Below are 27795 nucleotides of genomic sequence, written 5' to 3' on the forward strand. Positions count from 1 at the left end.
TGGAAGTGAGCATGTATGATCTACCTTAAAACATGTTATTTTTATTAAACTTTTCATCTATTTATAAATCAATATTTATTTTCCATATTTAGACATTATATTAGTTGTCAACAACTATCAGTATAACCTTCATGTTTCTCTGATATTTGTACAATATATTGCACAAACAATGAAATCAAAATCAATTAACCCCAACTTCTGATCAAAGTTTGGTTTGAATTTCGCCCAAAGCTACATAAAGGTTTAGTTTGTTTTGAATTTCGCGTTATAGTGTGATTTACCGACACATTATAATGCTCCCCACTGCTGAAAGGGCGAGTATATGTTTGGTATGATGGAGTTCGAACCCGTGACCCTCAGATTACGAGTCGAGTGCCTTAACCACCTGGTCATGCGGTGCCACTACGGGTTGGAAGATAACTTACGGAATAATGTGGAGCACGTTATATAATTATAATTAAAAACATGTATTCACAAAAAAACAAAACTGATAATGATAATTTTACATGAAGAGTATGCCATAAAAACTTCATTTGTGCATGAAAATAGACTACTAGTATGAACGCATTCCATGAGCTGTAAAAAACGAAGAAAAATCTCCACATGTTTTTCAAACTAATATTATATTATGGATCTTTTTGAATTATCAATATAATAATCAGCAAAGACCCACATGTATAGAAAAAAATCACTATTTGGAAGCCAGGTACTACTTAAAAAATTACAGAAAAATTCCTTATTGACGCATGATTGCTGTATCAATGGTTTGTTTGTTTTGGAATTTCGCACAAAGCTCCTCGAGGGCTATCTGTGCTAGCCGTCCCTAATTTAGCAGTGTAAGACTAGAGGGAAGGCAGCTAGTCATCACCACCCACCGCCAACTCTTGGGCTACTCTTTTACCAACGAATAGTTGGATTGTCCTCACATTATAACGCCCCCACGGCTGAAAGGGCGAGCATATTTGGCGCGACCGGGATGCGAACCCGCGACCCTCAGATTACGAGTCGAACGCCTTAACACGCTTGGCCATGCCGGGCTTGTATCACTGAACAGCTATTGTTATTTATCCAAGTAACTTTAACAAGGCCCGTTCTGAGGATGAAGTGAAGTACCAGCGTCGTTCCCTTAAGAAATTAAGATTATTTTGTTTATGCTATACATAAAATACAATAAAATATAATGATGAGATAGAGATTAGGAGAAAATCAAGATGAATATCTGTTATAACATGAAGCTTTATATTCATGTAAAAACTTAAGTTTCTTTTTATTATTATTTTTAGGTTTGTTGATTATTTGTCTGTTTTTGAATTTCGTGCATAGCTACACGAAGACTATGTGCAGTAGCCATCCCTAATTTAGCAGTGTGAAACTAGAGGGAAGACAGCTAGCCAGTCATCACTACCCACCGCCGACTCTTGGGCTATTCTTACCAACAAATAGTGGGATATACCATCACTTTATAACGCACTCACGACTGAAAGAATGAACATGTTTGGTGTGATGGAGATTCGAACTCGCAACCCTCAGATTGCGAGTTGAGCGCTCTAACCACCTACCTAGCCATGCCGAGCCCTGAATTTTTGATGAACAAATAGGTTTGTTCTGAAAGACTTACACGTTAAAATTCAAATAAATGATTTATTATTACCAATGAATGAATGAGTGTTTAATTAATTAGTGAAAAGAGCCTTGAGTAACACGTCTGAACGGGGCTGTGAATGAGGATCTAGTAGGACCAAATTTCCCTTACGATGAAAAGTAGTACAAAACAGCTGCTCAGGATGTACAAAAAGATGAGCTGACATTAATTTATTAGGGTTTCAACACCTACATCCTTGATTAAGCGCTGCCTAATGAAGTGACGGACACGGACTCTGAACAGTTGAACGAAAGTGTTAACCAACAGTTACTACTCTTTAATAATTCAGATTACGTAATTAACATAGATGCCTACTTAAGAGCTAACTACTCTAGCTCACCCCTTTTTACTTGTCATTATTTCACAGTTCCAAACGTACAACCATCACTATGTGTTCACACCAGACTGTTATGGTCGTACTCTATTCTAGCAAATGGAAATCTCCGTAACTTATCAAAACAAATCATATTATTTTCTATTTAATAGTGTTATTCTGATTGAACGTTTATTTAATTGAGAAGACTTCTTAAAGGATGTATTTATGAAGTATTAATGTTGGAATAAAAATATTGTGCGTTTATTTAGTTGTCTATACATAGACGTCAAGATTGCTACAAACCGTCACATTGCTGTACTTATCTTCTGTTCGGAGTGCATAACGTTTTTAAGTTGTGTGGGTAAACACTGCTGTTTCAATACGGTGCTGGGCGTCAAATTAGTATCAGTGTGTAGCAGCAGGTTGTGTGTTTTTCTGTCTACTCTTCTATTTCAGTATGTTGCAAGAGGTCAAATTAGTATCAGTGTGTAATTACAGGTCACATGTTTATCTGTCCACCCTAATATTTCAATATGGTGCTAGAAATGAAGTTAGTATCAGTGTTTAGTAGCAGGTCACGTGTTTATCTGTCCATTCTTCTGTTTCGATATGGGGCTAGAGATCAAGTTTGTATCAGTGTATAATAACAGGTCACGTGTTTATCTGTCCACGCTTCTGTTTCAGTACGATCCTGAAGGTTTTGGTGAGATTCCTTGGGACGACTTTCTGTTAGCACTAGAAAGTCAGGAGTTTCAGGAGCAGGTCGACCCAGCCAGAAGGGAAGCTTTGGGAGCAAAAGCCCAGGAGCACAAAACTTCAGCCATAACCTTTGAGGACTTCGTCAGTGTGGTGAGTTTAACAACAATGAAATCATCTCTGTTTTGTTCTATCGAACTAAGGAACAGAACGAGTATTTTTTAATATTCAAATAACATATGTGGATTCAAATACATTATTTTCCCCTATAAACAGTATTCTGTATGTTGTTGCAAAGTTATGTTTTGATAATAATTATACAGCTCAGAAGGTCTGCAAGTTTGCTAAAATGGGAAATGGGAAAAACTCAGAATTAATGATGAAACCGTACCGTATTGAAAACACTTCATTAAATATTACTTGGTTGTCTCTTTTGATATATATATATAGATTTATTCTTAGCGAACCAAAATTTTAGTAATAAACACAGCAAGTACCCTTTAATAATACTTATGAAAATATTAATTTTTGTTAAAATTTTCGGTATTTTATGCTTAAAAATAACATAGATTAACATATAGTAAAAGAACGATTGTTACAAACGTGTTTGCAGAAACAGTGTAAATAGTACGTTAATTATAGAAAATTTAAGGGGTAAATCTAGCGGTTCTTAGGCCTATCGCATTTTTAAACACTATATTCTTAATCTGGCCTCTTAGGGGTTCTCAAGAATTAGAGTAGTGAGTAATAATAATATTCTAACCACATTATACTTGTCACAAATTGCTGACGACGCGTTTCGCGCAATCCAGAGGTCTTCAGGCTAGCTGGGATAACATAAAAAGCGCAGCACTATTCACATTAACACTCCTACGAAAAGACGTTTCTAGTCCTGATTTCTCCAAGCCCGTTCCCCTGGCTGTGGTTGCGCTAGATAGTAGATAGGGACAGTGGGAATCTCGTTAATCCATTCATTAATGGATTTAAATGGCAATTTCATTTAAATACAAAATTATTAGCCTAATATTAATAACCTTTCAAGTTGCTCTGGGGCCTATTAGGCCCCACTTTTCGTAGGAGTGTTAAAGAACGCAAAATTCGTGAACGAATGTAACATTTCTCCGCTACACAATCCTAACATTGTCAATTCCGACACTTAAAAAATCGTGAAAACAAAGTAAAATTGAAAATTGTCTATACCACTGCTTGGAACTTGAAAGAATATACCTTTGAACCAAATTCCATGTAAGTTGGTTGACATAGACACAAATATTTCATGAAAAACCAAGTTATGCTTTCCTCGCTGAAAAATTGAGTATAAGACAAAAATTCCAAAATTGTTTACATTCTATATGTAAAATCGGCTCATTTGGGTTCGGAAAATTATATGTTATATCCCTGTTACAGAAGTTCCGACCGCTGAAGCCTGCAAGATAACCTTAGAACTCTATATCCGAGACCCTAACCCATCTATAGACATTCCCAGCAACCAATTAGAAACTCTCATAGAATTCACCACGATGAAGACAAACTTCATGTTCAACAACCACAACTATGTACAAACAAATGGCCTAAGAATGGGCAACCCAGTATCACCAGTTCTAGCCAATATTTTTATGACACAAGTTGAAACACAAGCAATTGTACAGCATTACATCCACCACTATACTCGTACAGATATATAGATGACACGATTGCGGGATTCAAATCTACAAAACACACACTTAATTTTTTCAATCACATTAACGCTATACATCCCAACATTAACTTCACATGTGGACAAGAAGGAAGCAATCAAATATCATTTTTTTAACCTCAATATTACAAGAACCGACACACAATTTAAAACAGAAATCCACCGAAAAAATCACCCATACTGGACAATACATTCCTTGGGACTCAGCACATGAAACAAAACAAAATCTCAACATACTGAAAAACCAAATAAACACAACCATAAAACTATGCTCACCAGATAAAATTAACGATGAATTAGACAAAATAAAACAATACTTCATCAACATCAATAAGTTTCCTCCACAAACCGTAGAAAACATTATACGCACACACCTAGACAGAAAGCAAAATCAACCAACTAAAGTAAATACAGCTCACGAATCAAAAAACCACAAAACCATATACTGCTGCATACCATACATTCCTGACATCAGCAAACAAATAACCAACATTTGGCAAAAATTAGTAACAAAATATGACATTCCAGTTAATACCAAATTTATTCAAAAACCAGGCACAAAACTGAGGTCTATACTATGTAAAAACTACACTGACAAACACCACACCAACATTATTTATAAAATACAATGTGATAACTGCCACGACTTCTATATTGGAGAAACAAGTAGAAAAATGGAAACCAGATTCAAAGAACATAAAAAAGTCACCTTCACACGTTTTCGAACACTGCAAGTCAAATAAACACAACATAACCATAGAAAACACTCAAATACTAAATAAAGAAGCAAACGCAAAATTAAAGAAGCCTTACTTATACAACAACTTAAACCCAAAATAAATCAATATAAAGGAACGCCTTTGTACCTATATTAAATATAATAAAATAAAATTATATATTCCAACATCTAAGTCCGCCCTCTACATTCCGACACTCAGTTACACGTGTGGTCAGCTTCCGGTCAGTTACCTCTCTCTCTCTTTGTGAATCAGACGATGACCGATGAAGGTCGAAACGTTGTTCACTCCTCTACGTAAAACATTTTTGAACCCAAACAAGCCGTTTTTACATATATATTTCTTTACAAGTAGGTTTTCTCGACATCGCTGTTTATATTCTGTTTGGGACCTATTGAAGAAAAAGTATCTTTGTATCTAATTTCATGTAAACTAGTCGAAAGCCGACTGAGTGATTGTCAAAAAGTCCTGAAATTATGGTTTTTGTGACCTTTTATTTCATCCCTTTATAATTACTAAAAATGAGCAAGTTCAACTTGTTTTTTCCTTGTGTGTTACCTATATAAATGTATTTTTGTAACAACTTCCGTATATATTGTTTGAAACAAGGCTGTGCACCTGATAAAAACCTTAAAATTGTGGGTTTCTTTAATCTTTTGATCCCCCTTGAGATGTCCAGTGGATACATATTACCATATTTTTGTATGTATGTGTATGTGACCTATAAAAATTACTTTTGTATCATATCCCGTGTAAATTGGACGGAATACGGTAGAGTAATTGTCAAAAAATATAAAAATATCCTTTTTTGGCATCTTGACCCTCCTATAAATACCAAAAGTGAAAGAGTTTTCCATTTGTGTTTATTAATGTGTGGAACCTGTAGAAAAGTATCTTTGTACTAAATTACATGTAAATTAGTCAAAATATGAACGATTAATTGAACATAAGCCCAAATTTATGTTTTTTTGTGAGAATTGATCCCCTTAAAAGGCTCAAAGTGGACAAATCCAATTTTCTTTAAATCAATGTATAGGGCGCATGAAAATTTATACTTGAGCGGTTTTTCTTATTGATTGCTGTAAATATGACCGCACAGGAGTCCAAAATGTACATTTCTGGTTGTTTGACATTTTATTCCATAAAATCCTTAAAAAACTAAACCAAAGAAATGAAAAAGTGTATGGGTGTATTGGATCAAAGTGCAACCGTACAAAGTTTCAATTCAATCCGACGAGAAATAAAGGAATGGTAGTCGATCCTAAAGTTTTTGGAAGAAGAATAAAAAAATAGAAAGATAATACATCTCTCTGGACACATAATTAGCCATTTGATTTTGATACAGTAAAAATTGTTATGGTGTTTACGCCTTTTACAAGGCTATAAAGAGTGGTTTTATTTCTTTTAGCAAAGCCACATTGGGCTATGTGCTGTCTTCACTGAGAGGAATCGAACTCTTCATTTTAACATTGTCCCTGGGGGGACAACGAGTGACGAAAAATTACAATTATAAATGAGACAGACAGATTAGCTTCTTCACAAGCTACTAAATTCTCTTTCTAAGATGTAAAATCATTGGATACAAAAGAAACTAGTAAAACACGAAAACAGAGGGTGCTGCACATAAAAAAGGAAAGAAGTAATACACAAAAAGACAAAGTGTTGCATATCAAAAAACAAGTAAAACACGAGAAGATAGGATGCTATCATAAAAATATATCACGGTAGCATAACTGGGAAATAAAATATCGTGCACCAAAAATGTATTTTAGAGACTGTTAACTATATCGTATTTTTCGTGAATGATGAAATGATATATCAGTAACCAATCAGGTAAAACAAACCGGGTGTCATATATTAACGGTTTTAATAAGATAATAGTATATTTACTTGAGACTCAGTCAAAATGTTATTATTCCTGACTTACATTAAATTTAAATACCTCTCTCGCTAAACGTTGTTTATTTGTAAGCACGTGCGCCTATGCATGTAACACAAGAGGACTGTTTTCTTTTTGCTTATAATTGGCTGATAAGTGTTCAAGATCTAAGTAATTACTTAGTTACCGGGATCCACAGACTTGTTTCTCTACCTAGCAGTGAAGAACTGGTAGGATGTGGGGCTAAAGCCGTTTAGTAGTTGCACAAACAGAGCTTCGTTTGCTTTTTATTTAACATTAGTGATAAAGATTTCAAAATGCCAAGTATACAGTCACGTGGAGATCTGATATGCTCGATTTACTTTTATATGTTCACACTAGACGACTTTTTTTTCATCGTTAAATCTAATAACGTTCTGTAATGACACTAAACTAAAAACCTTGAAGGACAAATACCAAAGGAGGTTTGACCTAAAAAATGTTTCAAGTATACTTGACCTACAAAATCCACTAAAGACTACGGCTGGAGGCACCTCATTCCCAAGTCCGTTATAGTGAAAGTACATGTTAAAAATCTCTACATTCATCTTATATCGATGATTCTTAAAGCGATAAATCACCAAACGTTTGTTTTAACTAGCCAGAATTGCTCTTTGTATTGATATCTTCACAGAAGCTCATTAGAAAAGAACTGAAAATTATGCCACTTATCCACATGTACATTCTGGCAAATACCACTCACCGCACTTATATCCTAAAATATATCACTCATCCATAATTGTAACTTGACAAATATTACTTACTACACTTGCATTTTGACAATAGAGTACTTACTGTACTGTCCCTGCGCACAACAGGTTCGTATACTACTAATCCTTCCTACAGCACGCTTAACTATCCCCTCACACACCAAATGCATGATGTACTCTTCCAGGTGTATGGTGTATTATTCCTTGCTACACCAGGACTAGGTGGGGCGTACTTTGTTTGGGTAAAGTATTCTTTCGCATATATCGTACAATATTTTTCAGTTGGTTAGAATAATGCTCCGTAAAGGACATTTTTTTTTGGGGGGGGCTTTTGTTTGTTAGTGACAGGTATTCAAGGATGTGTACCCCTCGGCAGTCAGAAATGAATTTTCTCTCTTCACACTTCTGAGAAGAATAAACCCGACTTAGCCTCTTATGCGCGCTCCCCTGCTTTTAAAATACACAAATTTAACATTTTGGGGAGAAAAAAAAAACAGTTTTGTACACAGTTGAACCTCGTGAAAGGTACAACTGTGAAGAGAGTTGGAGTGATCTTTTTTGAGCCCTTATATGAGTAAGCAATTAAAGGTCTCCATCCCCCTCACCGTAGTATTACACAGTAATCACACACGTGGCTATATTTTATTTATACTTAAGTAGCATTAATAAAGACCTGCCACGACCAGGTGATTACAGCGCTCGACTCGTAATCTGAGTGTTGCGGGTTCGAATCTTTGTTATAATATGATTGTTAATCCCACTATTCGTTGATAAAAAAAATAGCATTAAGGTTAATGCTTGGGGGGCAGGAGCAAAATATTCTTGCAAAAAAGCTTTCACGCCACTACATATTATCAGGCAGTGTAAGGTCCTTATTATATCGCACACTTAGACCTCAGAAACATCATCATTTAATAGTTATGACAGAAAAAAACATTACTTATTTATAAACACTTCGTAATTAATAATTATTTGCAGCAGATGTGATTTAGTGTATGCTGTTCATTACATATTTTCATAATATTACAAACCCTTTTGTTTTACAGTTGTTTGACAGTCATACCCTTACTTAACGAAATTTGTTTCATAAGTATTACACCCTTGTGCAAATTAATTGAAACAAGACGGAAAATTACGATTTTTTTCAATTTTTTGCGTTTTATTTTTGAGAATCCAAAAATTACTCACAAATTAATACATGATATGACCGCCTTTATTTTTCAGAAGATCATTAATCCGCTTTAGCATCGAGTTCACGAGTTAACTGCAATCTTTACTAATTTTTGGATCGCGGTACCACACATCAATTATGGCCTCAATTAGCTTATCTTTCGTAGTACAGTCTTTTCCCCGAAGTCTTTCTTTACAAATCGCCCAAAGATTTTCAATAGGACTTAAGTCCAGAGAATTTCCAGGCCAGTCCAGCACCTTTATTCGCGTTGTAGTCATAAAATTCTTCACAAGTTTCGATGTGTAGCATGGAGTCAGATCTTGCTGAAAAAAAGCCAGATCCATCTGGAAATCTCTTTTTCAATTCTGGAACGACTCTTCTTCAAGGGATGTTTTACGAACTGATTGATGTGAGATTCTTGAAGTTTTTCACTTGGAGATTTGCGAACATGCAGACTTCTTTGACCCTGTACGAAGAAATGAGTCTCGTCACTGAATAACACCTTCCTCCATTGTTCTTGCGTCCAGTTCTTGTATTTCATACCCCATTGATACCGTTTTTTTCTTCATTGAGTTGGTAAGAAGTTGTTTTTTGACTGGTCTCCTTGCCCTTCTAACGCAATTTCAAATGACGTAATATTCCTCAAAATTTCGTCATATATCTCAAAAATAGATCGACCGTACTGCAAAACACAGCTAGTGACGCCATGCTGAAAATATTGTAAAATGACCATTTGTTACAATTAATTTGCACAAGAGTGTACTCATTTTGATACTTCAGTTTTCATAACAAATAAATAACACAGAACATTAAAATTGATATAAAAAACATTTATGTCTGAAAATAATAAATACGTAATTATTGACACAGAAGCAAAGCTGTATTCTACAGCTGAATAAAGAATGAGCGTTATCGTCTTTGTCGTTTTTGTCTTACCTGTTTTTTATGAAACAAAAAATCTACAAAATGGGCTATCTATGCTATGCCTACCACTAGTATTGAAATCAAATTTTTAGCGTTAGAAAAACGTATAAATATTTAAAATGTAAAGCTAAATGTTTATATATAGTTATAAATTCATCTATTATCTCATTATAAAAACAATTTTAGATCAGTTGGTTTTTCGGTATTTTGACGACTTGCGGCTTTTAAACCGCACCTTTTATGTTATTTCATCTTAGTGTTACGCTGAAAACAACTGTTACATTTCATATGTATTTATTAATTTTTATTGTTTATTTATTTCATATATTTATTTACCGCCATGACGTACTTAGTTTTAACCCAAAACGAAAAAATTAACTCAGAAAGAGAACGTTTCTTCATAGCGCAAATATTACTTCTCCAAAAGTTATCCGTCCTACATCACACAGGTTTGCTTTTGTCGTTCCTGATTTAACATCGACCCAGTTGTCATTGCAGTCAAAACTGGCATGACATGGTAGTTAGTGCACTCAACGAGCAATCTGCTGGGTTCGGAGTCGAAACCTGTCGCGAAATATGCTCACTCTTTAAACCGTGATAGAGTGTGACAAACGATCAAATTTACTATTCGTTGGTAAAGAGTAGCCCAATAATTGGCGGCGTCTAAATTAGTTACAGTTAGTGTAGATAGTCCCCGGGTAGTTTTGTGCAAACTGCAATAAAACAAGCATACATACAGAATTGCAGTTACGTGGTTGTTCTAAGTAAAGCATTATATTTGTGGTCAGCGGTGTGTTCACGACTAATGACGCGAAAATCTGGTATTCGATTCTATTTGGTGGACAGAACGGTTTTACGCTGTGTCTATGTTAGCTTGCTTGCATAAATTATTTTATGTGTAACGTTTCCCAAATTTAGTACAAAGAGGTAACTAATAATAACTACGACTTAAAAAAGTTTTAAGAATATATTTTTTTAAAGTTGAGCTTTACGCTGCTATAAGCAACTAAATGAACTGAAACCCTGAATAGAAATGATATCCTTTTTATGAAATGTAATGAAATTAGTGTTAATTTCGAGTCACTTGTACGGTAAAGTTAGTGGACATAACAAAGAAAACATTATCTCATTTTTTCTGACAAGTGTGCGGGCCCGGCATTGCCAGGTGTTTAAGGTACTCACTCGTAATTTGAAGGTCGCGGGTTCGAATCCCCGTTATACCAAACATGCTCGCCCCTTCAGCCGTGAAGGCGTTATAATGTGACTGTTAATCCCACTATTCGTTGGTAAAAGAGTAGCTCAAGAGTTGGCGGTGGGTGGTGATGACTAGCTGTCTTCCCTCTAGTCTTACACTGCTAAATGAGGGATGGTTAGCGCAGATAGCTCTCGTGTAGCTTTGCGCGAAATTCAAAACAAACCCAACAAGTGTGCGCGACCAGTATCGAAACCTGATAATTAGCATCATATACCCCAAGATTCCATTTTTAGCTGCTCCGTTACTTGTTGCTTTTTTTGATAAGAAAAAGTGTTCTGTTCACCTGGATATCGAAACCCGATTTTTTAGCGTCAAAAGCCCAAGACTGTGGCACGGGGAGAAGGGGCAATTATGACATAATTCCATTATTTTATAAATTTAAGTTTTCATAAAAGTACAGAAAAGTTAATTAAAATATATCAAGAGATAGCGATACATTTTAAAGTTTGGAAAGATAAATATTATTCTCCAGTACACAATAACAACGTGACGAAATTTGTTGTAGAACCGAAGTCTGCATTCACTCTCATTGTATTTATACAGCTTTCACTAATTTTCTTCCTGTAACGCTATACATATCCTTTTCTTTTTTTAGGCGAGATTTGTTTCACAACAAGAATATTGAACCATTTACGTATATTTTTTCGTTTCCGTTTGATAACTTGGACTTCTTTCAAAATATGCATGAAGAGAAGAGTCCACGCCCATTATTATAAACGTTTAAAGTTTCTCTTTCCTTGGCCAGTCAAGTATGTAGAGATGTGTAGGTCCGTGTATAAAGATATATCTAATTAGGCCCATTTTAACCAGAATACTTCCAAAGGTAGTCAACCGTTTCTCGAGCAAACTGGATACAGGTAAGTTATAAAATAGATCTTCACGCATGATATCTTCCCACCTTGGCCAAGGTTGTATCGGTCAGGCTTCTCTGTCCAGACTCTATGGAGAGCGTGTTCAACAGTAAGCAACTATTTAATTGCGTATCATAGGTAAGTTCGTGAAGAGATTATTCTGTGGACCTGGTACAACATTAAAGGTAAAACAATAAAACTATGATTGATGAACTAGGAATATATACTGAGACCTTGATGGTAGTAGAAGTTGTTATTATCATAGGACCAGTAAAAACTATTGTCACCATAAGAGCTGTTGTAGATAGTATTGTTATTATAGGATTAATATCAACTATTTTCGTTATTGGATCAGTAGGTATGTATTGTTATCATTGAATTAATATAAGCTATTTTCACTATAAGATAAGTAGGTATGTATTGTTATCATTGAATTAATGTAAGCTATTTTCACTATAAGATAAGTAGGTATGTATTGTTATCATTGAATTAATGTAAGCTATTTTCACTATAAGGTCAGTAGGTATGTATTGTTATCATTGAATTAATGTAAGCTATTTTCACTATAAGGTCAGTAGGTATGTATTGTTATCATTGAATTAATGTAAGCTATTTTCACTATAAGGTCAGTAGGTAGTATCGTTATCGTAGGATTAATATTAACTATTTTCACTGTAGGGTCAGTAGCTAGTATTGTTATTAGTGGATTTATATAAACTATTTTCACCAGAGGGTCAGTAGATAGTATTGTTGTTATCGGATCAATATAAACTATGTTCACTGTAGGGTCAGTAGATAGCATTGTTATCATAGGATTAACATAAACTATTTTCACGGTGGAGTCAGTAGATTGTATTATTATTATGGGATAGGTAAAATATGTTATTACTTTGAGATTAGAATGAGTTGTTTTCCATACAGTCAATATAAATTATTGTTCTTGTGAATTTAGTAAAAACTGTTTCTACCTGCGTGTCAGAAGAAACTTTTGTTACCATGCATAAGGTTAGTAGTGACTGCTTTCACCAGTAAAAACAAGTCTTGCCATGGTTTTCAGCTCAGCATATGGATACAATCACCAGTAACTGTATATGTTTAATGAACTAAGAAGACCTATTGACTATCTAATGTCTCTCACGACGCATGAAAGATAGTTACTAAATACATTATCATCAAATTTCGGAAGAACAAGAAGTATTTTGATATAGGGTCTGTTGGTGATGCTGCAAACTCACCAATAAATAAAAACTAAAATTCCACATGCGCCTCTTGCACATAAGGAGATCACTTGGTTTGATGAAAGTTGTCTTTGGTGTTATACTTATCACGCTTAGTGAACAAAGACATGCGTAAAGCCACTTTAAAGAATGTAGCTTATGTGTATTTATTTTTATCTCTGCAAGGAGAGTTAATTGTCCGGAAAAGAGCGAAATGTCAATACAGCTCGTGTATTGGAATTCAACTATCTGAGGCTATGCTAAAGGAACTTACTGTATCGCAAGTCACAAGCTTTACAGTATTATAGATGTACCTCTAAGCATGCGCTCTTTGTTTTATTTCGCGTATATATTGTAGAAGGAGTACTATTTTTATTTGAGGATTTTCAGTGTAGAATTATTATCTGGTGTAGACATCTACTTACAGTGTAGAGTTTACTACCTGGTGTAGATATCTACTTACAGTGTGGAGTTTACTATGTGGTGTAGATATCTACTTACAGTGTATAACTTAATGTATCTTGTAAACATCTACTTACAGTTTGGAATAAGGTGTAAATTTATCATATGGACAGATATATATAGCTCAGAGCATCCGTTTAGTGTCGGCATCTATTTACATGGTTTTCAGCTGTGTAGATTGGCACACTCACCATGACATGGTTTACGGCTTTATATACTGACACATTATAACATGTTTGATTGTTTTTAAATTTCGCGCAAAGCTACACGAGGGCTATCTGCACTAACAGTCCCTAACTTAATCAGTGATGTCGAGAAAACCCACTTGTAGAGAAATATATATGCAAAAACGGCTCGTTTGGGTTGGGAAAATATTTTACATAGAAGAGCGTCAGGTGAACCTGACGATGACCGAAGAAGGTCGAAACGTTGTTCGCTCTTCTATGTAAAATATTTTCTCAACCCAAACGAGCCGTTTTTGCATATATAGTCCCTAACTTAGCAGTGTAAGACTAGAGGGAAGGCAGCTAGTCATCACCATTCACCGCCAACTCACGGGCTACTCTTTTACCAACGAATAGTGAGATTGACCGTAACAGTACAACGCTCTCACGGCTGAAAGGGCGAGCGTGTTTGGTGCGACAGGAATTCGAACGCCTTAACCCCCTGGCCATGCCGGACCTTAGCTATATGAATACTAACTGACACACTTAACATCACGTAGCTTTTTGCTTGATTAGTTGTATATTGACACACTAGCGATTATGAATCTATATGTCATCTAGTTTAATGATATTAGATACTCCTTCTTGATCTCAAATCATGTTTTCTGAATTTCTCACTGATGTTGATTTTGAAACATGCGTTTAGTTATTCAATATTGGATATTTCTTATAGAAAAGATATATATATATTGGTTATAATTTGAATATGTAATGCATAAATTCACAGTTGTAAAAGCCAAAAACAGGTGTAGTGGTGTGACCAGATAACTTAACAACATGGCGTTAATAAGAAAGATACACACGCGGTATTACGAGAAACACTAATAAAAACATTTTATATAATCAAATATAACGTGAACAGATAAAACATCATTGCTGTTTGTTTCTAAATTAGAACACGTGTTACACGGTAATACATGACATGTATTAGGAATAAACGTGGCGCAAAAAGTAATATTTGAACTGGTACTCGAACATCACATCGTTCTGGAAGAAGATATACTCATTAGTGTAGTAACTTCATGTAACAATAAAAACATGTTTTAACTATAATGTTATCTTTACTGTAATCCTTATAAATATATGTGTATGAAACAATGTTTTGAATATTGATTGAGTATGCTGCAAACTGTGAACACTTGGTTTCAACGAGTGCTTGTTATCATTCAGACGTCCAGAATGATAGTGATTTCCCTACATCTCTGTTTCTACAAATAGAATTTAAAAAAACATCCATTGATTTTCAGGTGTTCGTAGAATCGTTGAAATTATCAAAGAAAAAAGAGCTAATCCTGAACATTTTTTGTCTGCATTGTGCACTATGCACAGTACTGTGTAAAAGTGTTAGGACAGAGTAAAAAGTTAGATTCAGGCTCCTTTCAAAGAACAGTGGAAGGTAACTCACAGGTGAAACATCGAAATTTGGTTAATCTTCATACTTAGTGCAACAGAAACTCAGTGGGAGTGCTTGATTTCAGCAAACAGTTAATATTTTGTGTGTCCTCCGTCTGCTTTAATAACTACATTCAGTCTTTCAGGTATTTAATAAAAGTTTCCTTTCAAATTTTACTCCAACTGTCTCTAATAAACTTCCATAAAGTTTCTTTGCAAGTAACTTTTGATCTGTCAAGTTTTTGATTTATCAATTCCCAGATGTACTCAATTTGGTACATACTGGGGCTCTGTGGGGGTCATTGGATCATTTGAATGACTCCGACAACTTCCTTCTCAGCTAAGTAATTTTTGCACAGGTTGGATGAGTGTTTGGGGTCATTATCTTGTTAATAGTAGAATTCTTTACTAATAATAAGTAAATCACTCCACTGGGTACACCATGACGGATTAGTATCTGATGGTACTTGCGCTGATCCATTTATTTTTCAAATATCTTCTGCCGCTTCAAGAGAAAGAAACACAAATCATTACACTGCCTCCCCACGCCTCATATTGTTCACTGAGACATTTTACTTACGTCAGATGTACAACCTACGCTTTGAACCAAATATTTCGAACTTCAACTCGTCCGTCCATAACACCCTTTTCCAATCATTAACAATCCAGTTTTTTTCTGCTTTCCACTAAATCTCTTGACAATGTTTGGAGGCTATAGTACAGTTTTTAAATTACTATACGACTAAATATTATACTTTCTTTGAGTCTTCTTGATACTGTAGATCTGGACATTTTTCTGTCATTTGGTTCATGGTTGTTTATCTCATGCTTGAGATCAGTGGCAGTCTTCCTTCTGTCCTGAAGGCTGTATAAACGAAGATATTTAACATCAGTATAATTGAGTTTAGGTGTTCTGCCTCTGCCTTTCCTAATTTTATATTTACCTATCTCGGTCTCACAACGTACATTGTACTTCACAGTGTTTGGGGAGCGTTTCAATTCTGCAGCAACTTGTCAGAGAGTCCAACTACCATCACGTAAAACTTTTATGTGAACTCTATGCTCTATTGATAGTTCTCTACGCTTTTTATGGCAGTGGCCTGGCCTGATAACAAAATAAATATAATGTATATAGCGTTAAACACTGTTTTAATCATGGTTTATTTGGTTCATTCAACTGTTAACAGGGATTAGTGAAGTATTAGCATTGTGTTAATACTTACATTCTCTAATGAAATGGAAGGATTGGCCCACTAAAATGGAAATAATCTAAAAATTTTCTCTTCTCCTAAATTTTTTTTGCACAATACTGTAAATAAATCCATATGTAAGATATATATAAATACAATAGTATTGTGTGTTGATGTATTTTCACCAAACTTTTTGTAGGGAGATATATATAAATCTATATTTTTGTGTTTTTACAATTACATATAAGGGAATCAACTTTTCATCTCCTAAGATAACCCTACATTAATTAGTATTACAATAACATGCACAACTATACTGATGGACCGTTATGCAGAATATGTTTGTTTATGCGGTTCGGTGAGGTTTGTTTAATATATTCATTTTGCACTAACTTTTTTCATAATATATTTTCATTTATTATAAATATGCCCTTGTCATTATTACGATGTTGTGTTGTAACAAAGTTTACCACTTTAGTTTTCAATATTCTTAAAATTTTTGTTATGCTTACAGTCAAATTACAGAAGGTAATTTATATATTTGAATTTTTTTTTTGTATTTGTTCAACATTTACGGCTTATCAAGATTTTTGTTGTGTTTAATACGAAGTTTAGAGTTTTTCAGATTTGTTCTCGTGTTTATTGTAAAGTTTTGAATTAGTAAGGTTTTGGCTTGGTTTGTTTTTTTAATTTCGCGCAAAGCTACACGAGGGCTCTCTGCGCTAGCCGTCCCTAATTTTGCAGTGTAAGACTAGAGGGAAGGCAGCTAGTCATCACCACCCATCGCCAACTCTTGGGCTACTCTTTTACCAACGAATAGTGGGATTAATCGTAACATTATAACGTCTCCATGGCTGAAAAGGCTAGCATGTTGGTGTGACGGGAAGGTAAGGTTTTTCTCATGATTATTCTAAAATTTTAAATTTGACAGTTTTTTTCGTGTTTATTCTAAAGTTTGGACCCTTCGATTTTTTTATCATGTTTATCGTAAAGTTTGGAGTCCATTAGATTTATTATCGCATATATTGTAAACTTTGGAGCTTTTTGGATTTTTTTCCTGTTTATTATATAGCTTGGAGTTCGTCCGTATTTTTTGTGGTTTTTCTAAACGTTGGAATTTGTCAGGCTTTTCTCGAATGTATTCTCAGTTGTAGAGATTGTCAGGTTTTTCTCGTGTGTATTCTCAACTGTAGAGTTTGTTACGTTTTTCTCGAATGTATTCTCAGCTTAGAGTTTGTCAGGTTTTTCTCGTGTTTATTCTCAAATGTAGAGTTTATCAGGTTTTTAATGTTTGATAAGCAGTTTGTAGTGCGTCATTTCTTGTCTTTTGATTCATCCAAAGTCTGGACTCTATAATTTTTTTTGTATGTAATCTAATATTAGAAGTTTTTCGGAATTTATTATTGTATTTAAGCTTAAATTAGAAGTTTTGAGAATTATTTATTGTGCTTAATACAAACTTCGGAGTTTGCTAGGATTATTTCCTGCCTTGAATCTGAAATTTGCTTTGTTTAACACGTTAAACTGTCAGAACTGTGATCGTACTAACAGCAACGTTAAATTTAACACTCAAATTATAGAAAATAAAAGATCGTTTTATACAGAGCTTGCGTAAGTTTTGTAAGCTACTTTGCATGCGGCTGCTACTGTTTCTAACCGCTAAAAACGTTTTATGAACCTATTTCAGACTTATCACCGCAGTCTGAATAAACACAAAGTTGCTTACCACGCGTGCAGAAAATAAATTGGTTTCTTTCGATAAGCAACACGGATGACAGATCGAAACAAAAGATGATAAGGTGTAATTTGCGGCACATAAATATATCTTCAACCTGAAGAAATGTTCGAGCTTCTTTACATGCATGAAGCATGGACCAACAAGTCCAGGTCATGTAACGTTCAGTCTCTCACACCAAATGGGTTGGGTTTGTTTCCAGATAAATACAATAATGCGCTTACTTCACCGGAAATTCTACTATTCAAGTTGGTTGCGATATCTTTGCGGTATATATCAACTCGTTTCCATGTAATGGAACTACTCAAGTCTGTAACTTAATTTCTGTATAGAACTATACACTCAACCGTTTATATCAACACTTTACCTCTGTACAAAGTTATTTTAGTACTTTATATCTACCTCTATTCAAAACTACTCAATACGTTATATCTAACTCCATACAAAACTACTGAATTTTTTTATATATGTACTTTTATGCAGAACTACTCAACACTTTAGTTTCGCACGATATAAACTTTGAAATTTTTCCATATAATAATCTTATAATATAAAGCTGGCTCTAAGGTGTTTGAACTGGGCCTACTTTAGTTGTTTTTCGATATTGGTAGTGGGATAATATTTTGCTTCGTAGTGACTTCATTTTAATAAAACAAATATAAATGCTGCAGTATGTACCAGTCTAGTTGCAAATTATCAAATAATGCAGCATCCTTTTGAAAAAAAAATAGCCCGCGACTTAATGAAATATATTATGTTTAGTCAAATTCTCCAGAATGTCTTTGATATTATGTTGAAGATATCAAATATTTCCGACTCATTCCAGAACAGAACCTTGTTTGAAATCTACTACAAATTTATTGAGTTCCCGTTCTGATACCGATTCTCAACAAACCGAAGTAAGGAACCAACCGTGAAAGCGTTCCCCCCCTCTCGTACCCTTGGTATTTTGAAATCAGTTAGTTGAATATGTTGTTGTACATACTGATACAATGAGCTATTTGTGCTCAGTCCACCGCGGAAAATCGAACCCCGGAATTTAGTTTTATAAGTTCATAAGTTTACTGACCTACCAGGGGACTAAATTAATATACTTTGTATATTCTGTTTAACGCTACCGCAAATTTTAAATTTAATTTTTCTACTAACACAATATTTGGTAAAAGAGAAAACAAATAGATGCTATTTAACATCAGAATTGTGCTTTAAGTATTTTATAACAGTGTAAACCTGTCAGGTTTAAGAATACGAATTCGTGATATAATACATGCACTGGAATCATAAATTCTAGCCACTTAAAGTTTTAGGTGATTCTTCGTGATTTGAATTATTTGATCTTCTGATTTCTCTTGGGTTGATTATTCCGTAGTTTGGCATATATAAAAATTAATTATCCTAGAAACCCATAAGATTTTCAAGCCACTTTCTTCTAGTAACTGTAAAGGATCTACTTCTGGATTACAGGCCCAGAAACATATGAAAATGAGTTATTCATACCATTCACTTCTGAACCTATTGTGAGACTTAAGTATTATAGTGAAGTTAGACATATTTTGTTGTTTTTTTGGAATTTTGCACAAAGCCACAAGGGGTATCTGCGCATAACCATCTTTATTTCTCAACCAGTAGACCAAAAATCTTTGAGCTGGGCTACTCTTATCTGACCAAATAGTGACATGTGGCTGTCATTTTTATAGCGCCCTGGCTCGGCATGACTAGAGGATTCGAACACTCGACTCTCAGAAGACGGCAAGAGTAGATAGCAATCCTGTAGCTTTGCAGTGTAAGACAAGGGCAGCTAGTCATCATTACTCTTGAACTACTCTTTCATCAACGAATAGTATGACTGACCGTCACTTTATAAACCCCCATGGCTGAAAGGGCGAGCATATGTTTGGTGTGACGGGGATTTGAACATGTAACCATCAGATTACGAGTCGAGTGCCTTAACCACTTGGCCATGCCGGGCCCTTGAGTTCTGATTAGGCTGAAATATTTTGTGGTTTGACTAGTTGAAAAGGTTTAGTAAGTTGTTGAAGCTTTAAACTTTTATATTGATTTTTAAAGTCACTTCATACCTTATTTTTATAAGTTCATTTTGTTATGAAATGGTAGGTATAAAAGAGAAAACATCCAAAGAAACCTAAAAATTGTCTCTACTATGATCCAATATACTTTGCAAAAAAAGATTCCACCAAAATTTAAATAATACGAAATTCTATCTTAAAATTTTTTTAAGTTCATGTATGTATGTAAGGCGTTCTTAATCATAAATTGTCGAAAATAAATTTCATAATGTTAATTGTTCAGAGGTAGATCAATGATGAATGTTTTTATGCTTCGCAAAGTATAATTATTATTATTTTTTTGGTGAGGCCCGGCATGGCCAGGGAGGTTAAGGCGTTCCACTCGTAATCTGAGGGTCGCGGGTTCGAATTCTCGTCACACCAAACATGTTCGCTTTTTCAGCCATGGGGGCGTTATAATTTTACAGTCAATCCCACTATTCGTTGGTAAAAGAGTAGCCCAAGAGTTGGCGGTGGGTGGTAATGAGACCAGCTGCCTTCCCTCTAGTTTTACACTACTAAATTAGGGGCGGCTAGCACAGATAATCCTCGTGTAGCTTTGCGCGAAATAAAAAAACATTATTTTGGGAGAACAGTTTATGATTATGAAAAACGCGAAGTTCACGTACGAAAAGTTTTTCTAAAATTTCATTCTATTCTTTAGTCGTGGTTTTGTGTTTAGATATTACCATTATACATTTATTGTTGGTTGAATAGTGATATATATATATATTCATGTTGGGATGTGTGAAAAGAACTCTTTTAGTGATGATAAAGTGATTTAGTCAGGTATTTATTGCCGTGCTTGGCTAAATTTATATATATATATAATACAGCTCCACTAGAGGGACACGTGACCTTAAGTTTAAACTAAGCTGATTTGAGTAAAATCAAGTACAAGTAATATTTGTACAACTACTGCTAGTAAAGTATTTATTCAGAAGATAAAAGCTGAAAAAAATATTTAAATTCGCATAATAAATGCATTTTAATCTAATAGTAGCAACATACTTCTAAACATTTTGCATCTCTCGTCTACCACAGCTCAGATTCTATTTAATGTGAACATAACACAAGTTATACACAAGTGTAAAGGAAGCTGGTGGCTCTGGCACAGTCCTAACAAAATTTTCTCGGTGGGAGCAACGAATTCTGAAACTTAAGTTCACATTAATACGTGTAGAGTGCAGCATTCTATTTACTTATCAACAATTTGATCGTAGATAAACAAAACCTTACACACATATATAAAATTATATTTTTCATTACTTTCAATGATTAGATAGAAGATAAACAGAATTTGACGTATATATCAAACTTTAGGTCTCACTACTTATCAACGATTGGGTAAAAAATAAATAGAACTTTACACGTATATCAAACTTTAGGTTTCAGGATTTTCAACGATTAGATAGAAGACAAACAGAATCATACACGTATATCAAACTTTAGGTTTCAATACTTAGCAACATTTGATTGAAAGTAAACGGAATCATAAAAGATCTGGAGCAAGCCAATAACATTGTCAGGTAGAACAGATGTCATATAAAGAAGTTTCATGTGTCACCGCAAGATTGCATTATGTTAGTTTTCGGTATAGATGATTAAAAGAATCTCCTCAGTACGTATAAATAACATTTTGTACAGACTTATATGATTAGTTAGTTCATTTAAAACGTTCACTATGAAATATAATTTAAATTCCTACGTGATGAGGCTGGAATGGAAATAATTTGTGACAAAGAACTCCAGAGAAATAAATTTTTTTTATTGCTAAACTTTATTTATTTTTCTTATTTGTTTACGTTCTATCATTTCCTTTTACCATGATTTCGGAAACGTTTTCAGTGAAATATGAATGTGTATACATATATACATATATATATATATACACACACATACTCCTGGCCAAAATCTTAAGACCAATAAACATAAAGAAGAAATATGCATATTGCGTTGTTAGACTCAACCACTTATTTGAGTAGAGCTTCGAAAGATGAAAATAAGAAAAGGGAAAATAAAAATAAAAAACTTTTTTAGCATTTAATAGGGAAAATGTGAACATATGAAATTAGCCTAAATACTAGATGGTCAAAAGTTTAAGATCACACCCAAAAGAAGTCTTAAACAGGGTAGGAAATGCCCAACAAGAGGTCTCAGTAGTGAGTTGCACGGTCGTCATTGCGAATAACTGCAAACAATCGCTTTGGCATGGTCGATATAAGCGTTTACAGAAGGCCGGCTGGAATATTATTCCACATGGTAAAGATGGCTTCACGAAGATCATGCACTGTTTGGAATTGACGTCCATTTCTATAGACTTCCCTTGCCATCCACCCCCCAAACATTTTCAATGGGGTTCAGTTCGGGCAAAGACGCTGAATGGTCCAAAAGAATCACGTTATTCGCAATAAAAAAGTCCTTTGTCCTGCAGGCATTGTGGATTGTAGCGTTGTCCTGCTGAAAAATCCAGTCATTTCCACACAAGCGAGGGTCTTCAGTCAATAAGGAGGCTCTCTTCAACATGCCAATGTAGCCAGCTGCTGTTTGACGCCCCTGTATAACCTGAAGCTCCATTGTTCCATGGAAGGAGAAAGCACCCCATATCATGATGGTACCTCCTCCACTGTGTCGTGTAGAAAATGTCTCCGGTGGGATATCCTTATCGTGCCAGTAACATTGGAAGCCATCTGGACCATCCAGGTTAAATTTTTTTCTCAGAGAACAAAACCTTCTTCTACTTTTCTACGTCCCATGTTTGGTGTTTTTCAGTAAAGTTTAACCAAACTGTTTCATGGTGTGGCCTTTGAAGACGTTTACGGTTTTTAAAGCCTTTCTCTCGTAGATGCCGTCTTATTGTTCTTGAGCTGCATTCTGCGTCCAAAAGGGCCTTAATCTGGTTCGATAATCAGCTGGTGTCTTGCCGGACAACCCGTCGAATCCTCCTGCTCAACGCCGACGAAATTTTCTTAGGCCGACCACTTGAAATTCTCGTTGCGTATCCCTCAGGGTCTTTTGAGAAATTTGCAACAGCAGTTTTACTATGCCCAATCTCACCAGCGACGGCACGTTGAGATAGATATTGCTTTCGCAGCTCGACAATTCTGTCACGTTCAAACTCTGTCAACTTTTTAGCCTTTGCTATGTTTTTACCCAATGTAACACAGGAGATGTCAGTGGGAGATGTTGACGACGCTGATGCTTGAACACATATGACTAAATTTCGTTACGTGTTTACCGATTAACGTTTCGTCTCAGTATGATCTTAAACTTTTGACCAGCTAGTATTTAGGGTAATTTTATAGTGTTCACATTTTCCCTATTAAATGTTTAAAAAGTTTTTTATTTTTATTTTCCCTTTTCTTACTTTCATCTTTCGAAGCTCCATTCAAATAAGTGGTTGAGTCTAACAACGCAAAATGCAAATTTTTTCTTTACATTCATTGGCCTTAAGATTTTGGCCAGCAGTGTATATGTTTGAATATAAATATATACGAGTATATTCGTATTTGAATGACGACGATGATTCTCATTTCTGTTAATAATTTTAGCTGATTTCCTGATAAGTTTTCATTCAGTTAAAACAAAATTAAATAACTTTACATTTCCATTATTTGTTTACATATTTCTATCATTTTGTCTCAAAAGTACAAAATAAATTTGGATTTGATAACTTCATTCTACTTCAAATCCCTAATAACTGTTACATTACTGAAGTAAAAGCTGTACCCTTACTAATCAACAACTACTGTTAAAACAGAAAAGATGTGTTCAAACTTTAGAGTGTTGAATTTTCCATATCAAAAGAAAAAAATCAACAAATGAATTTGAAGACTCATAATAAAAATTCTTATCTAACGGTGTTAACATTTCCCTTGCAGATTTCAAAAAGTACGTTTTTAATCTTGCAGATTACTATGTTCCGTTTTTAAAGATTGAATATGTTAAATACTTATTAATAAAAAGGTTATATTTTATGAATTAAATTTCTCTTTGTTTTATGAATTTCGCGATAAGCTACAGAAGGGCTATCTGCGCTAGCCGTCCCTAATTTAGCAATGTAAGACTATTGAAAAAGCAGCTAGTCATCATCACCCACTGTCAACTTTTGGGCTACTCTTTTACCAACAAATAGTGGGATTTATCGTCACATTATAATGCCTCCATAGGCATGTTTAATGTAACAGGGATTCGAACCTGTAACCCTTAGATTATGAGTAGAGTGACTTAACCACTTGGCCATGCCGTGTCCTTGAGTTCTGATTTAAACTTTCATATTGATTTTTAAAGTCACTTCATGTCTTATTTTTAGAAGTTCATTTTATTATGAAATGGTAGGTATAAAAGAGAAAACTTCAAAATACATGTATGCCATTAAGTTTGATAATTTGCTGCTTCTCAGTCACAAATAAGTAAGCTTTACAAAATTCAAACTAAAATCAAAGCCTAGCGTAGCTGATGAGGTCGAAGCGAATTTATGTAGAAATATTATTATCATTCAACAACTGATAGAGATATAAATTTAAAACACTTACTAACTTGGTACGTGAGTATTTAACATGGCTTGTATTCACCAAAGTTGGAGCTTTTATTCCTGATAATTAGAAGGTCAAGACATTAAATATAAGCTGTAAGGTGATTACTTTTATTTTAGTCTTTACTTCATTATGTAACATGTATTGTACCTAGAAATACATTTCAATGATTGTTTGTGTTATTTCTGTGTTGTTGTTTTTTTTTGTATTTTTTCTTCCTAAATAAAATACATCTTTCAGGTTTCCTTTTTCTCGATGTACATCAAAACTACGATACTTAGAGATTGTAGCGCCATCTAATGATTTATTTTAGATTTTAAAAATTGGCAATGTCGTTTGATTGCATAATGACGTATCTTTATTATTTACTTCATTATAAAAAAGAATGCTAGATAATTTCGAGAATTTTTTCTGCAAATCAAATTCTAATTTAGAGATCTGATTTTATATTTTGCTTATTTTTAATAAACTACTATCAGAAACTTCATACATTTCTCTATAAAAAGAATTTTCACTTGGAAATTAACTTACATCCTTATTTCTCCCTCCAGTAGCATAACGTTAAGTCTGTAAACATATATCACTAAAAATCGGGTTTCGGTACCCGAGTGGGGCACAGCGCAAATAGTCTCTTGTGAAGCTTTGTGGTTAAATACAAACAAACATATTTATTAGTTGTTGTAAGTAGCTTTATAAATTGAGAAAAATTATAGAAAATTGGATGACACAGACATAATTTATTTTACTTTAAAAGCCAAACTATCACAACATAAACATTTTAAAACGGTAACAATTTTAATATTACCTTGCGACTTTCACTCCATTCATTAAGTATTGGCAAAGTTTAAACTTTTTAGCCTAATCTATTCTAAGTCATTTAAATTACTTGTCTTACTTGTAAATATATTATAATGATTTTTTTTTATTCTCGGCAGGTTTGAGGGAGGACTTAACTCTAGTGGCGTAAACTTCTGTCTCTTTTTTTTTGTTGTTGTTGTTGAACTCAGTACGAGTAAGAACTAAAAGCTGAAAATCATTACTGTCTACTTTGTTGTTTTCTAGTGCAAAGTTGCATTCTGTTATTGTGGGGATACGAACCCCGGATTTTAGCGTTGTACGATTGTAAATTTGCCAGTGACCTATTGGAGGACTATTAACTATGCAAAGTATAATGAAACTTTTTTAACGTTATCATTAAGAACTTTGTGTATAATACCTTTCGTAAAATTAATACCCATTCCTTTTGTTCTGAAGAATATTGTACATATTTTAATAACAAATAGACGTACTTATGTAAAAACGAAAAATTTATCACGCATGTTAAATGGCAGTATACTAGGTTTTTCAGTGATGTCGAGAAAACCCACTTGTAGAGAAATATATATGAGAAATTTTTTTAATGTAAAGGAGTGAACAACGTTTCGACCTTCTTCGGTCATCGTCAGGTTCAAAAAGAAAGAGAGAGGTAACTGACCGAAAGCTGACCACATGTTTGAAAGGGGTTGTATAACTGAGTGTCGGAATGTAGAGGGCGGTGTTAGATGTTTGAATATATAATACTATATTATTTATTTTATTATTTTTAATATAGATATAAAGGTGTTCCTTTGTATTGGTTTATTTTGGGCTTAAGTTGTTGTATAAGTAAGGCTTCTTTAATTTTGCGCCTGTTTATGTTTGTTTCTTTATTTAGTATTTGAGTGTTTTCTATGGTTATGTTGTGTTTATTTGACTTGCAGTGTTCGAAAACGTGTGAAGGTGACTTTTTATGTTCTTTGAATCTGGTTTCCATTTTTCTGCTTGTTTCTCCAATATAGAAGTCGTGGCAGTTATCACATTGTATTTTATAAATAATGTTGGTGTGGTGTTTGTCAATGTAGTTTTTACATAGTATAGACCTCAGTTTTGTGCCTGGTTTTTGAATAAGTTTGGTATTAACTGGAATATCATATTTTGTTACTAGTTTTTGCCAAATGTTGGTTATTTGTCTGCCGATGTCGGGAATATATGGTATGCAGCAGTATATGGTTTCGTAATTTTTTGATTCGTGAGATATATTTACTTTTGTTGGTTGATTTTGCTTTCTGTCTAAATGTGTGGGTATAACGTTTTCTACGGTTTGTGAAGGAAACGTATTGATGTTGATGAAGTATTGTTTTATTTTGTCTAGTTCATCGTTAATTTTATCTGGTGAGCATAGTTTTATGGCTGTGTTTATTTGGTTTCTTAGTATGTTGAGATTTTGTTTTGTTTCATGTGCTGAGTCCCAAGGAATGTATTGTCCAGTATGGGTGATTTTTTTCGGTGGATTTCTGTTTTAAATTGTGTATCAGTTCTTGTAATTTTGAGGTTAAAAAAATGATATTTGATTGCTTTATTCTTGTCCATATGTGAAGTTAATGTTGGGATGTATAGCGTTAATGTGATTGAAAAAATTAAGTGTGTGTTCTGTAGATGTGAATCCCGCAATCGTGTCATCTACATATCTGTACCAGTATAGTGGTGGATGTAATGCTGTGTTAATTGCTTGTGTTTCAACTTGTGTCATAAAAATATTGGCTAGAACTGGTGATACTGGGTTGCCCATTCCTAGGCCATTTGTTTGTACATAGTTGTGGTTGTTGAACATGAAGTTTGTCTTCATCGTAGTGAATTCTATGAGAGTTTCTAATTGGTTGTTGGGAATGTCTATAGATGGGTTAGGGTCTAGGATATATAGTTCTAAGGCTATCTCGCAGGTTTCAGCGGTTGGAACTTTTGTAAAGAGGGATATAACATCGAAACTGGCCATTAAGGCTTTATGATTAAGTTGATTAAGATTAGACTTGAAATTAAAAGAGTCTTTGATGAACGAGTTGGCTGATGTTACATATTTGGAGAATGCCCATGCTATGTATTTACCAAGATTGCAATTAAACAATTCATATGTGGACATTATTGGTCGTAATGGACAATCTGGTTTATGAGGTTTAGAGATGCCGTATATTTGTGGTGTGCGTGAGTCGGTTTTATGTAGGTAGGAATAAAGTGTTTGTGAAATTGTGTTGGATTTTTTCAT

At 34.3% G+C, this 27795-nt stretch overlaps 1 protein-coding gene across 3 annotated transcripts in view; it reads left to right on the top strand.

Annotated features, from left to right (window-relative positions):
* Nucleotides 1-27795, top strand: part of LOC143233744 (rhomboid-related protein 3-like) — a 141533-nt gene that overhangs the window by 55739 nt on the left and 57999 nt on the right. For all 3 annotated transcript variants that reach the window (XM_076470333.1, XM_076470334.1, XM_076470335.1), the window contains one exon: nucleotides 2643-2807. In XM_076470333.1, coding sequence (XP_076326448.1) covers nucleotides 2643-2807 — 165 coding nt within the window. The remainder of the gene's footprint in view (nucleotides 1-2642; nucleotides 2808-27795) is intronic.

The sequence above is a fragment of the Tachypleus tridentatus genome, chromosome 12 (genome assembly GCF_004210375.1).
Source record: "Tachypleus tridentatus isolate NWPU-2018 chromosome 12, ASM421037v1, whole genome shotgun sequence".
Taxonomy (NCBI): Eukaryota; Metazoa; Arthropoda; class Merostomata; order Xiphosura; family Limulidae; genus Tachypleus; species Tachypleus tridentatus.